This window comes from Heptranchias perlo, chromosome 4 (assembly GCF_035084215.1).
Source record: "Heptranchias perlo isolate sHepPer1 chromosome 4, sHepPer1.hap1, whole genome shotgun sequence".
In the NCBI taxonomy this organism is placed as follows: domain Eukaryota; kingdom Metazoa; phylum Chordata; class Chondrichthyes; order Hexanchiformes; family Hexanchidae; genus Heptranchias; species Heptranchias perlo.
This window is the reverse complement of record NC_090328.1, coordinates 53,281,991-53,297,949: the sequence shown is the minus strand read 5'-3', so window position 1 is coordinate 53,297,949 and position 15,959 is coordinate 53,281,991. Positions and strand designations below refer to the sequence as shown.

The following is a 15,959-nucleotide window of genomic DNA, read 5'->3' as shown; positions in this document are numbered from 1 at the left end:
ACATCTGGAGTACTGTGTACAGTTTTGGTCTCCTTACCGAAGGAAAGATATACTTACCTTAGAGGGGGTGCAATGAAGGTTCACTAGCTTGATTCCTGGGATGAGAGGGGTGTCCTATGAGAGAGATTGAGTAAAATGAGCCTATATTCTCTGGAGTTTAGAAGAATGAGAGGTGATCTCCTTGAAAGGTATACAATTGTTAGAGGGCTGGACAGGGTAGATGCTGAGAGGTTGTTTCCTCTGGCTGGAGAATCTAGAACTAGGATATATAGTCTCAAGATAAGAGGGCGCCATTTCAGAACGAGATGAGGAAAGATTTCTTAACTCAGAGGATTGTGATTCTTTGGAATTCTCTTCCCCAAGGGGCTGTGGATGCACAGTCATTGAGTATGTTCAAAACTGAGATCGATGGATATTTGGACGCCAAGTGAATCAAGGGATATGGGGATAGGACGGGAAAGTAGAGTTGAGGTAAAACGTCAGTCACGATCTTATTGAATGGCAGAGCAGGCACAAGGGGCTGTATGGCCTACTCCTGCTCCTATTTCTTATGCTCTTATGTTCTGCTATATACAGTGATAGCTGAAGAGCAAAACCAGACCTTATTTTTCCTGTCTTTTTGAAGTTTTTAGAGGACTTGATGTTTAAATCAATATTCTGTTTGGCAGCTGGCTAATAACAGAAAATGTTCATCAGGCACTTGATCGATTAACTCCCAATCATATGTCAGAGTATTTCTTGAGGGTGAACTCAATCAGCCTGGACAGTCCTTCAATCAAGCTTGAAGGTAGATTGACCAGGTTAAAGTCGTGTGTGTGTATATACACACACACACACACACACACACACACACACACTTGTTAAGACTCCCTTAATGTTCCCTTCCTGCAATCTACAGGCTTTGTGTCACTAACCACTGCTACTGATTAACGTTGTCTTCTGTTTTCAACTTTATTACTACCATTTTCAATCTTCGCGCAATGGCCTTTGGCCCCGTCAGCTAGGCGTCTCAATAATAAAAATTGTATGTTTGACTGTGATTTGTTTATGGGTTGGAGCATTCATATATATTCAGGCTGAGTTACTTTTTTTATTCACAATCATTGACCATTATAGGAACTGAGGAAATTGTTTATTCAACAAGATTTCCATTATTTTCTGCTATTTTATTAAACCTGCTCTTCCAGATCATTCGCAAAATATTATTGTGCTAATAAAAAAGATTATTTAGAGTGCAAAGTGAAACGCTTCCTCTGAGACTGACTGGAGGATTATGTATGCTCAGTGGGGTTTATAAATATTAGATCAAATACGACTTCGTGTTCAGTTTTTGCAATTAAAACAGTTGCCTCTGCAGAATGTGCCCATGGTTAAAGACTGCCATGAATAAACCTGATTTGAAATGTGTCCGTTGCCTAGAAGTTCAAATGAACATCCCAAGGGATTTGCTGGAGGAAAGTTGTTAAATTTTCAGAAAAATTAAGGAGGTCATTAAGGTTCAGTGCACAATTTGCTATCAGGACCAACAGGAACTGTTTCAGGAAATCTTGTGCTCAGCAAGTATATTCCAACACCCTGAGTTTCAATCTCTCTACAGTATAATCTTATCCTGTATAACATGTAGCTCTATAATTTTACTCTAACTTCATTGTGAATGCTCTTCAGCCTTCCCGTTGTTTAAAAAGTAATCATATTCTGATCAGGTCAAACCGATGTTTCCACATTGATACATTTGGATTCTTTTCTTTTTATTTCTGAAATGGAGGAAATTATATTTTGTTACACTTTGTGTACACATTGCTCCTGAAGCCAAATGTCGGGGAATCTTCAGTTGCTGCCACATATTGGGATCCAGGTTGGATGGGAAGTGATTTTTTCATTACAGAAGTAAAACAGGCAAGATTGAACCTCCACTTCTCATCAACTTCAGCTCATCCAAAACTCTGCTGCGTGTATCCTGTCCCATCCCCTCTGTCCTTGCTGATCGATATTGGTCCCGGTCCCCCAATGCCTCAAATTTAAAATGAATCCTCATCCTTGTGTTTAAATCACTCCATTGCTTTTCCCTTCCCTATCTCTGTAACATCCTCCAGCCCTACAACTCCCTTTCCTCGGATTTGCTTTTCCTCAAACTCTGGTTTCTAGTGTATTCCCCCTCTCCTTCCCCCCGCCACCTTCGTCCACCATTGCCAACGGTGCCTTCAGCTGCCTATGCCCCGAGCTCCCTAAGGTAATTTACTCCCGAAACCCATCTGTCTCTACATTACCCTCTCCTCCTTTAAGGCCCTCCTTAAAACCAACCTCGTTGACCAAGCTTTTGATCACCCTCCTTATAGCTCCTTCTTCGGTTTGGTGTCCACTTTTTTAATTACAGCTCTGTGAGGCATCTTGGACGTTTTTTCTATGTTCGAGGCGTTAGATAAATGCAAGTTGTTGTTGCTCACCAGCCATCTATTGCAGCGCGGTTATTGCTGAGTACAGAAAATTGGTGATATATTCTGATGTTCAATCAGTTTTAAAAAAAAACTAGCTAGTTACCTTAGCTTAAAAATATGTATTTTTTTTTAATTACTAAAAGGAATGAAAGACAACCTCTTGGAAGTGGTCCCACTTATGTCGATAATGGCCTGCATCAGTAATGCTACTTTGCATTTTTGGTAAGGGTGTGTTGCAAATCTCAGCTGAACACAGCATGAGCACCCAAGGTGCGGTATCCATACAAGTTTACCCATGTTTCTGATCTGGCTGTAGTTAAGATGAGCAGTTTCACTATGGCACACGACAGAACTAGAAAAACATAAGAACATAAGAGATATGAGCAGGAGTTGCCCAAACATCCCCTCAAGCCTGCTCCGCCATTCAATAAGATCATGGCTGATCTTCGACCTCAACTCCACTTTCCCGCCTGACCTCCATATCCCTTGATTCCCTTAGTGTCCAAAAATCTATCGCTCTCAGCCTTGAATATACTGAATGACTGAGCATCCACAGCCCTCTGGGGTAGAGAATTTCAAAGATTCACAACCTTCTGATTGAAGAAATTCCTCCTCATCTCAGTCCTAAATGGCCAGCCTCTTATCCTGAGGCAATGCCCCCTAGTTCTCGACTCTCCAGCCAGGGGAAACAATCTCTCAGCATCTACCCTGTCAGGCCCCCTCATAATCTTATTTGTTTCAATGAAATCACCTCTCATTCTTCTTAACTCCAGAGAGTATAGGCTCATTCTACTCAATCTCTCCTCATAGGACAACCCTCTCATCCCAGGAATCAATCTAGTGAACCTTCATTGCACCACCTCTAAGGCAAGTATATCCTTCCTGAGGTAAGGTGACCAAAACTGTACACAGTACTCCAGGTGTCATCTCACCAAAGTCCTGTACAATTTACAGCAAGACTGCCTTACTCTTGTACCCCAATCCCCTTGCAATAAAGGCCAACATACCATTTGCCTCCTTAATTGCTTGCTGTACCTGCATGTTAACTTTCTGTGCTTTGTGTACAAGGACACCCAAATCCCTCTGAACACCAACATTTCTTAGTTTCTCGCCATTTAAAAAAATATCCTGTTTTTCTATTCTTCCTACCAAAGCGAATAACCTCACGTTCCCCCAATTATACTCCATCTGTTATCTTCTTGCCACTCACTTAACCTGTCTATACTCCTTTGCAGACACTTTGTGTCCACCTCACAACTTACTTTCCCACCTAGCTTTGTATCGTCAGCAAACGTGGATATATTACACTCGGTCCCTTCATCTAATTCATTAATATTGATTTTAAATAGCTGAGGCCCAAGCACTGATCCTTGTGGCACCCCACTAGTGACAGCCTGCCAACCTGAAAATGACCTGTTTATTCCTACTCTCTTTTATCTGGGGCCCATGAGCCCTTATCTTGTGTAACAACCTTTTGTGTGGCACCTCATCGAATGCCTGTTGAAAATCCAAATATACTTCATCCACTGGTTCCCCTTTATCTACCCTGCTAGCTACATCCTCAAAAAACTCCAGTAGATTTGTCAAACACGATTTCCCTTTCATACAACCATATTGACTCTGCCTAATCATATGACGATTTTCTAAATGCCCTGTTACCACGTTCTTAATAATAGATACCAGCATTTTCCCGACTACTGGTATCAGGCTAAGAGGCCTGTAGTTTCCTGTTTTCTCTCTCCCTCCTTTCTTGAATAGCGGTTGCTATTTGCTACCTTCCAATCCACAGGGACCGTTCTAGATTCTAGCGAATTTTGGAAGATCAAAACCAATGCATCCACTATCCCTGCAGCCACCTCTCCTAGATGTAGGCCATTAGGTTCAGGGGATTTGTCGGCATTCAGTCCCATTAGTTTCTCCAGTACTTTTTCTTCACTATTATTAATTACTTTAAGTTCCTCACTCTCATTAGCCCCTTGGTTCCCCACTATTTCTGGTATGTTTTTTGTGTCGCCTACTGTGAAGACAGATACAAAATATTTGTTTAACATCTCTGCCATTTCCTTATTCCCCATTATAATTTCTCCTGTCTCAGCCTCTCAGGGACCCATGTTTACTTTCGCTAATCTCTTCCTTTTTACATACTTACAGAAGCTCTTATAATCTGTTTTTATATTTCTTGCTGGTTTACTCTCATATTCTATTTTCTCCCTCTTTTTCAATTTTTTGGTCATCCTTTGTTGGTTTCTAAAAGTCCCCCAATCTTCAGGCTTAATACTCATTTCTTGCTGTGGTACACTCGCACAGGTGCCATTTCTTGCTGTGGTACACTCGCACAGGTGCCATTTCTTGCTGTGGTACACTCGCACAGGTGCCATTTCTTGTTGTGGTACACTCCCACAGGTGCCATTTAGCATTGTGGTACACTCCTACAGATGTCAATTCTTGTTGTAGTACACTTCCACAGGTGCCATTTCTTGCTGTACACTCGCACAGGTGCCATTTCTTGCTGTGGTACACTCCCACAAGTGCCATTTCTTGTTGTGGTACACTCCCACAAGTGCCATTTCTTGTTGTGGTACACTCCCACAGGTGCCATTTCTTGTTGTGGTACACTCCCACAGGTGCCATTTCTTGTTGTGGTACACTCCCACAGGTGCCATTTCTTGCTTTGGTACACTCCCACAGGTGCCATTTCTTGTAGTGGTACACTCCCACAGGCGCCATTTCTTGTTGTGGTACACTCCCACAGGTGTCAATTCTTGTTGTGGTACACTCCCACAGGTGTCAATTCTTGTTGTGGTACACTCCCACAGGTGCCATTTCTTGCTGTGGTACACTCCCACAGGCGCCATTTCTTGTTGTGGTACACTCCCACAGGTGCCATTTCTTGTTGTAGTACACTCCCACAGGCGCCATTTCTTGTTGTGGTACACTCCCACAGGTGTCAATTCTTGTTGTGGTACACTCCCACAGGTGTCAATTCTTGTTGTGGTACACTCCCACAGGTGCCATTTCTTGCTGTGGTACACTCCCACAGGTGCCATTTCTTGTTGTGGTACACTCCCACAGGTGCCATTTCTTGCTGTGGTACACTCCCACAGGTGCCATTTCTTGTTGTGGTACACTCCCACAGGTGTCAATTCTTGTTGTGGTACACTCCCACAGGTGTCAATTCTTGCTGTGGTACACTCCCACAGGCGCCATTTCCTGCTGTGGTACACTCCCACAGGTGCCATTTCTTGCTGTGGTACACTCCCACAGGTGCCATTTCTTGCTTTGGTACACTCCCACAGGTGCCATTTCTTGCTTTGGTACACTCCCACAGGTGCCATTTCTTGCTGTGGTACACTCCCACAGGCGCCATTTCTTGTTGTGGTACACTCCCACAGGTGCCATTTCTTGTTGTGGTACACTCCCACAGGTGCCATTTCTTGTTGTAGTACACTCCCACAGGCGCCATTTCCTGCTGTGGTACACTCCCACAGGTGCCATTTCTTGTTGTGGTACACTCCCACAAGTGCCATTTCTTGCTTTGGTACACTCCCACAGGTGCCATTTCTTGCTTTGGTACACTCCCACAGGTGCCATTTCTTGCTTTGGTACACTCCCACAGGTGCCATTTCTTGCTTTGGTACACTCCCACAGGTGCCATTTCTTGCTTTGGTACACTCCCACAGGTGCCATTTCCTGCTGTGGTACACTCCCACAGGTGCCATTTCTTGCTGTGGTACACTCCCACAGGTGCCATTTCTTGCTGTGGTACACTCCCACAGGTGTCAATTCTTGTTGTGGTACACTCCCACAGGTGTCAATTCTTGTTGTGGTACACTCCCACAGGTGCCATTTCTTGTTGTGGTACACTCCCACAGGTGTCAATTCTTGCTTTGGTACACTCCCACAGGTGCCATTTCTTGTTGTAGTACACTCCCACAGGCGCCATTTCTTGTTGTGGTACACTCCCACAGGTGTCAATTCTTGTTGTGGTACACTCCCACAGGTGCCATTTCTTGCTGTGGTACACTCCCACAGGTGCCATTTCTTGTTGTGGTACACTCCCACAGATGCCATTTCTTGCTGTGGTACACTCCCACAGGTGCCATTTCTTGCTTTGGTACACTCCCACAGGTGCCATTTCTTGCTTTGGTACACTCCCACAGGTGCCATTTCTTGCTTTGGTACACTCCCACAGGTGTCAATTCTTGTTGTGGTACACTCCCACAGGTGCCATTTCTTGCTGTGGTACACTCCCACAGGTGTCAATTCTTGTTGTGGTACACTCCCACAGGTGCCATTTCCTGCTGTGGTACACTCCCACAGGTGCCATTTCTTGCTTTGGTACACTCCCACAGGTGTCAATTCTTGTTGTGGTACACTCCCACAGGTGCCATTTCTTGTTGTGGTACACTCCCACAGGTGTCAATTCTTGCTTTGGTACACTCCCACAGGTGCCAACTGTCCCTGGTGCCCTGCCAAAGTGGCCATTGTTCATTTATGAGTTCAGACAGTGAGTGTGGGTGGGCTATCAGATGATGCTGACATTTACGGCCAAGCCGAATCCTGTCTTTAATGAATGTGTTCACACTTTCCAGTAGGAGTTACTGGATAGCAATCAGGAAAGGGCACCCTGACTGAGATTGCCCTTCCCTAGCCCAAGACTATTTGAGCATAGATCATGGATAAAACATGGGCCCATCTGATCTCCATGACTCAGTACAACACTGAACATTGCTTCTATCAACAGAGCCAATGGGAAAGCTCATCTTATAAATTTGTAATAAATCGGATGACAAAGTCTCACAATTCTTTTGGTGGCTGCTATTATTGTGTGATTGATTTAACAGCTTCTGTTTTTCTTAGTGTGTTAAAACTACAAGATAGGAAAGTTAAGATGGAATGAGACTCACTGAAGTGTGGTATGAAGGGGAAAGAGAAAGGAAAGAGAGAAGGGAAACGAGAGAGGGCAAGCAGAAAAAGAATGTATGTCTCATTCGAAGGTTAGGCAATGGTAGTTAAGAGTCTGATGAGAACATTTCTGTGTTTTGTTTTGAAAGGAAATGTTTTAAGAAGAATATAAGGTTTCTTGAAAGCTCAAACAGCTGTAATGTTGAGAGGTTTTTCACTTTTGTTTGTTCTTATTTACCGCTGTGAATTTTTTTGCCTGTTTGAGTTCTGGCTGCTCATTGTCAGCAACGTGAGCCAGTCGAATGGAACTGCTCAGCTTTACGTGGCTCCACTGTCAGTTTTGTACACCATTTACTTCACAGGACAAGAACACCTTCATAGGCAACTCTGGAAAAGAAAGTGACCTCAGCCCCATTGAGGCACCAAGACTCTCCTTGGGACAGGGTTTTGCCTGTTGCATCTGACCTCTGGGTACCCACAGTGGCAAATGTGAACAGCAGGTGCCATTGACACATAGGTTGTATCCACCATTATAGGCCAGCAATGTACTTCCCATTTTACTAACCTGTAAGGTCCTTTCCTAGATATCAGGCTATATCTCAATCTGACTGGCAACGTTGCAAATGTGATCTTGCACTAACGGTCCATGTGTTAGTATTACACGTACATTTATCTGCTGCCATTAAATTCAGCAGCAATGTAAATGGGTACGGATGTGTAGTGGTTATGTTACTGGACCAGTATTCCAGAGGCCTGGACTAATAATCTAGAGAATGTGAATTCAAATCCCACCATGCAATTTGAGAATTTTAGTTCAGTTTAAAAAAGAATCTGGGAATAAAAAGCTGGTAACCGTAAAAGTGACAATGAAGCTGTTGGATCGTGTAAGAAAAGCCTTATACATGCTTTCTATATATTACCCACCTTGTTAGGAAAAGCGTTATATCAGCTTTTCCTGTGAACATGGCTTTCTGTTCATCAACAAGCATTTGGGTTACCTTGTGCAGAGAGGGTCCCCATGAGTAATGAGCATCATGTGTCATTCTTATCTCGTGTATAAGATGGGTAAAGGGAAGTTATCTATACTTCAGTGGGAGTGCAGGATGCTTTCGGCAAAGATAAGTGCCCTTGATAAATCAGAGACAACTAATCATAAAGGAGGCTAATGATGTCAAGAATTCTTTTATCTGGGATGTTAGGGAAATCTTTGTACGTACAGACCCTGAGCAGTTTTGATAAGGAGGGGGTCGAGTAATGTGAATAACAAATGTCTAAAGAATGAGTCATAACCTGGAGACAGAGAAAGCCATTGATGTTTGCACACAGCCATGTGGAACTGTTTGTCTTAAACCGTATATAAGATGGGAATTAAAATCGTATTTGCTAGAACATTCTTGGAGTGAGGCTGGACACGCACAAATAATATCGAGGACCTTCAAGAGGTGCACTTTGAAACCTTGTACAGTGATTAACTTTGCCAGGTTGTATTTAATTGTACTCTTGTATTTTAATATCATTGCTACTTATATCTTCTTAATAAAGCTGTTATACTTTGGAACAAAACACCTCAGAATCTTTTTAATTAAAGACTGAACCAGTAAAATAAATAACTCACATATTGTCATAAACCCCAACTGGTTCACTAATATCCTTTAGGGAAGGAAACCTGCTGTCCTTACCTTGTCTTGCCTATATGTGACTCTAGACCCACACCAATGTGGTTGACTCTTAAGTGGGCCTCTGAAGTGGCCTCGCAAGCTACTCGGTTGTATCAGTCTTTCTCAGGGCAACACTGGATGGGCAATAAATGTCGGTATTGTAGCAACGCCCACACCCCAAGAATGAATATTAAAAAATAAAAGGTATTGCTTCTAGCAAATTGAGTTATGTTAATAGGACCATTTCCAATAAAAGCAATTTCATAATATAAGTGGAGTATTAGGATGTAATTTGGCCAGTTAGCGGTCAGCTCTGTCCAAGGGTCATCAAGCACACAGGTACTGATGTTTTGTCTGAGCTGGATTCTGTGTCTCAACTCAGGGAACTGGAAGTTCTCATATGGTGTTGTGCACCTATTGTATGTCGGGATCAGTCACCTGGTAGTCTATTTTTCCTCATAAAAAAGGGCATGTGAAGGCAAGTGCCACAATGAATGAGGGGTTTGGGAAACTGGGTGAGCCTGACCATGGCCTCGCTTGGTTTATTGAATATCGCGTAAAAGTAAAAAGAAATATCCAAACGGGGGGTGGGGGGAGGGGAAATAGAAGTTATGCTACTTGAAAGCATATATCCTGGAACTTCATTTTGTTAAAAATGTTCTATTTTCTCATTGATACCAAGGAATTAATTCCTTCATTTATTAGAACTATTTTTGCTCAAATTGTCTGTCAAAAAAAGGTTTTTGGAGGTAATGTGAAATCGAGGCAGTACAAGTGGGGAAGCACCCCCATTTATGTTGTTGATTTCAGTATAATGCCTTTCCAAGTGATATGTTTTTGTACTATAGAGTTGGTTAAAGCTCTTCTATTGATGTACATATTGTTTTGCAGCTGACTAAGTGTCAGACTAATTTGCTTTCCACTCTTCTTTCTGTGCAGGTGACAGATAAATCGGTGAAAGCATTCGCAGAACATTGTCCTCTGCTGCAGTACGTGGGTTTTATGGGCTGCTCAGTTACATCCCAAGGGGTCATCCACCTCACTAGGGTAAGTACTAGCCTGTAACCACTTGTTATAAGTACCTGTAATTACTGTCAGATCTGTGAGCTGTGACAATATCTTCAAAGAAGTATAGACTGAAGTGGGACATGAGGAGAGAAATATCGATTCTCCTGCCACTCCTCCAACATGCTGACATAATTTCAAAGTTCAAACTTTAGTTGAGTTTTATGTCTGGTAATGACTGTTCTGGAACAAATACCGTTTTTATCCCGCTTTCTAACTTGCTAAAATGTATTTCATGTAAGTATTTTTGTGTGAAGTACGAAGAGTGGTACCCAGTGGCTACCTCAAACACTTCAACATTATAGGTGAAAATGAGGGTTTCAAGCCACTAGAGAGGTCGTTGGGAAAAAATAGCAATAGAGGTGAATTCCATTATTTCATATGGTTTGGCATTATATTATTCTGTTGCTCATTTAATAAGAATAAGTTTAGAAATTTCACCATTTCGATGAGCAACTTAATAATAACTTAGTGGTATAAACTGGGCGACATGGACATGTTGGGCCGAAGGGCCTGTTTCCATGTTGTAAACTTCTATGATTCTATGATTCTAATGCTAAACCATGGTAAAGAAAGAACTTGCATTCATACATGCCTTTCATAAAGCGCTTTATAGACAATGAAGTATTTTTCAAGTGTGGTCACTTTTGTAACGTAGGAAACAGTGCAGTTAAATTGTACACATTCTCCACCTGTGGCAGTGCTGTTGTGATGCAGAATTTTATTTTGGAGGAGAACCCAATGAATTGCAGAAATAATTTTAAATGCAGTTGGAATTGTGTGTTACGTCAGGGCACTGGTTCTGCACAGTGATGCCATATCTGTGTTTGTGTTATTGCACTCTCGTAGGAAATCTACTTCATAAAAAACAGACAAAGCTATAATAAACTAAGACCTGCCAATATTGTTTGCTTTCTGTTTGTAAAACCATGAATAGCCAGTACTAGGACTCAAATCTACTCATAATTTCCCACATAACACTGCCAGCTTATTAGAAGAAAAAAGGGTAGTCAAGGGTCATGTGGGCCCTTTAAAAAAAGATGCAGGTAATATTGCAAATGAAAATAAGGAAATGGCAGACTTGTTGAGTAATTATTTTATGTCAGTCTTCACAGTAGAGGAGGAGGATAATACACCTGACATTCCAGGGAAACTAATAATGAATCAAGGACTGGAACTCACTAAAGTTAATGTAAGCAAGTACTAGAAAAAATAATGGTACTAAAGACTGTCAAATTCCCTGGATCTGATGGTTTCCACCCCAAGGTTTTAAAGGAAGTAGGTGAGGAAATTGCAGATGCTTTAGCCGTAATCTTCCACAGCACTCTCGATTCAGGAATTGTCCCTTTAGATTGGAAAATTGCAAATGTAACTCTGTTATTTAGGAAAGGTGAGAGAGTGAAACCATGAAATTATAGACCTGTTAGTCTAACATCTGTTGTGGGGAAGTTATTGGAATTTATAATTAAAAACAGAGTGACTGAGCACTTAGAGAAATTTGAACTGATTAGAGAGAGCCAACATGAATTTGTAAAGGGTAGGTCATGTCTAAAAACCTAATAGAATTTTTTTGAGGAAATAATTGAAGTTGTAGACAGGAGCATGCCTATGGATGGTTAGGAGATTGGTTCGGCAGTAGAAGACAGAGAGTAGGGATAATAAGTATGTATTCAAATTGGAAGGAATTGACTAGTGGTGTCTGACAAGGATCTGTGCTGGGGCCTCAACTGTTCACTATATTTATTAATGACCTAGATAACACAATAGAGAGGCATATATCCAAGTTTGCCGATGAGATCAAGATTGGTGGCATAGTAAGTAGTGTAGACTGGAGCATAAAATTACAAAGAGACATTGATAGATTAAGTGAGTGGGCAAAACTGAGGCAGATGGATTTCAATGCAGGTAAGTGTGAGGTCATCCATTTTGGACCAATAAAGGATAGATCCAAGTATTTTTTAAATGGTGAAAAGCTAGGAGCAGTGGAGGTCCAAAGAGATTTAGGGATCCATGTGCACAGATCATTAAAATATAGTAGTCAGGTACAAAAAATAATCAAAAAGGTTAATGGAATGTTAGCCTTTATAACTGGAGGGCTAGCATATAAAGAGGAGGAAGTTTGCCACAGCTATACAAAGCCCTGGTTATACCACATCTAGAGTACTGTGTACAATTCTGGGCACCGCACATTAGAAAGGACATATTGGCTTTGGAAGGAGTGCAGTGCAGATTCACCAGAATGTCACCGGGGCTCCAAGGGTTAAATTATGAGGAGAGATTGCAAATACTAGGCTTGTATTCCTTGGAATATGGAAGGTAAAGGGGTGATTTGCTTGAGGTTTTCAGGATTTTGAAAGGAATAGATAGGGTAGATAAAGAGAAACTGGTGAGGGAGTCTAGGACAAGGGGAAGTAACCTTAAAATCAGAGCCAGGTCTTTTATGAGAGAAGTTAAGAAACACTTCTTCCTGCAAAGGGTGGTAGAGATGTGGAAATCTCTCCCACAAAAAGCTCAATTAATAATTTTAAATCTGAGATTGATAGATATTTTCTAGCCAAGGGTATTAAGGGATATGGAGCCAAGGCGGTTGGATGGAGTTAGGATACAGATCAGCCATGATTTTGTTGAATGGTGGAACAGGCTCGAGGGGCTGAATGGCCTACTCATATTCCTATGTGTTGTTCGGTAATTTATATAATAAAATTTTCCTTTGCATAGCCACTTCATTATATTTTGAGATATACTTTTCTTCTCTGCAATGTTGACTTGAGATTCTCATCCTTGTTTTCTAATCCCTCCATGGCCTTGCCCCTCCCTATCTTTGTTACCTCCTCCAGACCTACAACTCTCAGATCTCTGAAGTCCTCCAATTCTGGCCTCTTGCGCATCCCCAATTTTCATCGTCCCACCATTGGCGGCTGTGCCTTCAGCTGCCTAGGCCCCAAGCTCTGGAATTGCCTCCCTAAACCTCTCCGCTTCTCCACCTCTCTGTCCTCCTTTAAGATGATCCTCACCAACCTACCTCTTTGACTAAGCTTTTGGTCACCTGTCCTAATATCTCCTTATGTGGCTCAGCGCCAAATTTAATTTGTTAATGCTCCTGTGAAGTGCCTTCGGACATTTTACTACGTTAAAGGCGCTATAAAAATGCAAGTTATTGTTGAGATTTGCAGAGCTTTTTTCCCCTTTTGTTTCCTTATCTTCAGATGACTTCGCTCCACTCTGTTGAAAGCAAACAATATATAAGCATACATACCATTGACAATTCTGGTTTAACTTTTGTCTTGGGAGGGGAGGGTTTAGGTGGTGGGTACCCACACTGTTACAGGATGAAAGACTACACAACAGTCATGACGCTTTTACTTTTATGCTGTTCTGGACTGCTCTTTTTTTGGGAGCACATTATCTAGTTTGACCGATCACTGCTTATTCTAAGAAAACTCTCGGGATAGAGGATAGATTAACCCAGTGGTTCTGATTTAGCCTTATTGGGCTACATGATCCAAAGATTGCCTGATGTGATCAGACCTTTTTCAGTCTTCAACCTAACGAGTGACCTTCTCTCCCAACATAAAAAGAAAGATTTTAATGGCAGGTCTGAGTAAACAATCTGATAAGATGGGTATTGCACATTTCATTTTACACTTGATTTTTATGGGGGTAATTTGAGTCGGTTTTCCCACTTTGTTTTTTAAAAGATCTTTCTTGACTCCTTCAGCCAAGACTTCCCTTCCTGCATAACGTCACCTTGCTGTCCCACATATTGGATGTTACTTTAACGTGGCTCTGTACTCTGGGAAGAAAACTGCAGAAACCTTTCACGTAAGGAAACAATGGGCTAGAATTTGCTGTCAACATAATGGTGAGGCTAATGGCGCTCGCTGTTATTTATGCGTGACTGGTACAGCAACTTCAGACGAGGAGCAGATACGCGGTTAAATGCGAATATCCAAACGTTGCTGTTTGAGTTGTTTCGCTCTGCCCTTAACTTCGCGAAAACGGCATTTCGCTGTCTGCCTCGCCATTGAAATGCATTGAATGTCGCGAAGTTGCTGTATTTGCGCAGTAGATGCGAACTAAACCCGCTGCAGATATTTAGGGTTAGTAATTACAAACATAAGTACTCTTAACGATGTGATAAGTGATAATTACTGCCAATCAACCTCCCTGGCACTGAAAATTAAATGTTACAAGTGTGGAGTCTCATTTGTTCAGGTTTTGAATTTTTTGGAGAGATTATAGAAATGTCAAGTTTTAAATTTGAATTTTTTTTTCTTTCTTTTCTGCCTTTTTTTTCTCTCTCTCTCAATCAAATCTTTCTTTCCCTCTATTTATTTCTCTTCCTGTATCTGATTTGACATTGAATTCACCCTTTTAATTCATCCCCCTCAGTCCTTCCACTGTTTGTTTCCCAGTCCTTAAATCTCATTGTTTAAGGAGCTACACAGTTGGTTGCCCTGTTCACTCAGGTCCTAGGTCACCTATTTCCCTGCTGTACCGTTATCAGCTCACACTTCCAGCAGCTTTGTCAGCAAAATTGTTTTGAGCTGAAGGGTGCAGGGACAAATCTAACTAACGGCGTTAGATGCCAAATCTGGCCCAATATAATTTCATTCAATCTCCTGGAAGCTGATATCACATGGACATCTATCATCATTTTTTTAATTTTGTGGGAAGTGCCTTCTGTTTTAGCTCTCCGGTCAGAATTACTGTACCACTTGACATGCTATTTAACCCTTTACCAGCAGACTTCATTCACCACAGAAGCAGCTGTTCAGATGAAAACTTTTTGATTGGACAGCTTACCACCTCAGAATCTTTTCTGTGAAATATATGTGTATATGCATAAAAATGTATTGTTGGTTCTAATAGATTTTTTTTTTGTCACTGTACAGTAGTAGAAACAGTAAAAAAAAATAACCTGATACGGAATGTAACAGACTAGGAAGATCCTAGATTCAATCCCAGCTCTGTACTGGGTTAGCTGATCTCGTCTTGGATAGTGAGTGGGCTCCTCTAGATGTTTTGGTGTCTGTGCAGAGTAGGAGGAAGGGAAATCAGCTCTGGTTCCGATGCCTCATAGCTACTCAGTGATCACTGCTACAAAGTGTTATGTAAGGATATTCTCCCACCCCTGTGGTAAAATAGCTTGTTGATTCTCATGATTAGTCTTACTCTTATCAAATGAACATTTGGACAAGGCACCAGAGAAATGCTAGTGCCCATAGAACTGTACCCTTGCAAGAGTCACTGCCTTCAGGAGAGAAAGCTTAAAAAGTGCACAATGTTCCGTGAAGATAGAAATGAACTTGCAATGAAGTTTGACTTTCCTTCCAAAACTAGTTCATGATTTTTCAACCAAAACATGAGTTTGATTCCTATCCATTCTCCACACCACTGCCAAGGACGTTGGATAAGAAGAAGGATTATGTGGAAGGAATCAGGTTTTCATGCAAGGTCAGCCAACGGGTCATATCTGGTAAGGCAAAGCATATTGGCTTACCTGTTTCTCACCAGAGGATGCCCAAATGCTGTTCTCAAGCTAATTGCTCTCTTCTGTGAAAGGGTTTTCTATGGGAGGTGTTACCTCTCCAGGAGCAGAACTGTTTGTAGTCTCACTTGAGCTGATACAGTATATAAAGCTGCTACCTGAAGCAGTTTACATACTTTCAGCAGTTATTACGGAACCAACATGCCATCGTCCGATAACAGAGCTTTGAGTCTGTTTGCATTTTAATCAATAATTTTCTCAAGTCGCCTCATATCTATAACCAAGCATTTTTAAAAATTTGTTTATGTTGAAGAATCCTTCCTGACTGCTTGATGGGCTACAGCAATGGATTAAATGTCTTTTATCTGTGAGGAGAAAATTGGTATAATATATTCCCACAAGTAC

At 41.6% G+C, this 15,959-nt stretch overlaps 1 protein-coding gene across 5 annotated transcripts in view; it reads left to right on the top strand.

Moving 5' to 3' along the window:
* Window positions 1–15,959, top strand: part of fbxl17 (F-box and leucine-rich repeat protein 17) — a 667,009-nt gene that overhangs the window by 236,721 nt on the left and 414,329 nt on the right. For all 5 annotated transcript variants that reach the window (XM_067982923.1, XM_067982926.1, XM_067982925.1 and 2 more), the window contains one exon: window positions 9,938–10,045. In XM_067982923.1, the coding sequence (XP_067839024.1) occupies window positions 9,938–10,045 (108 nt within the window). The remainder of the gene's footprint in view (window positions 1–9,937; window positions 10,046–15,959) is intronic.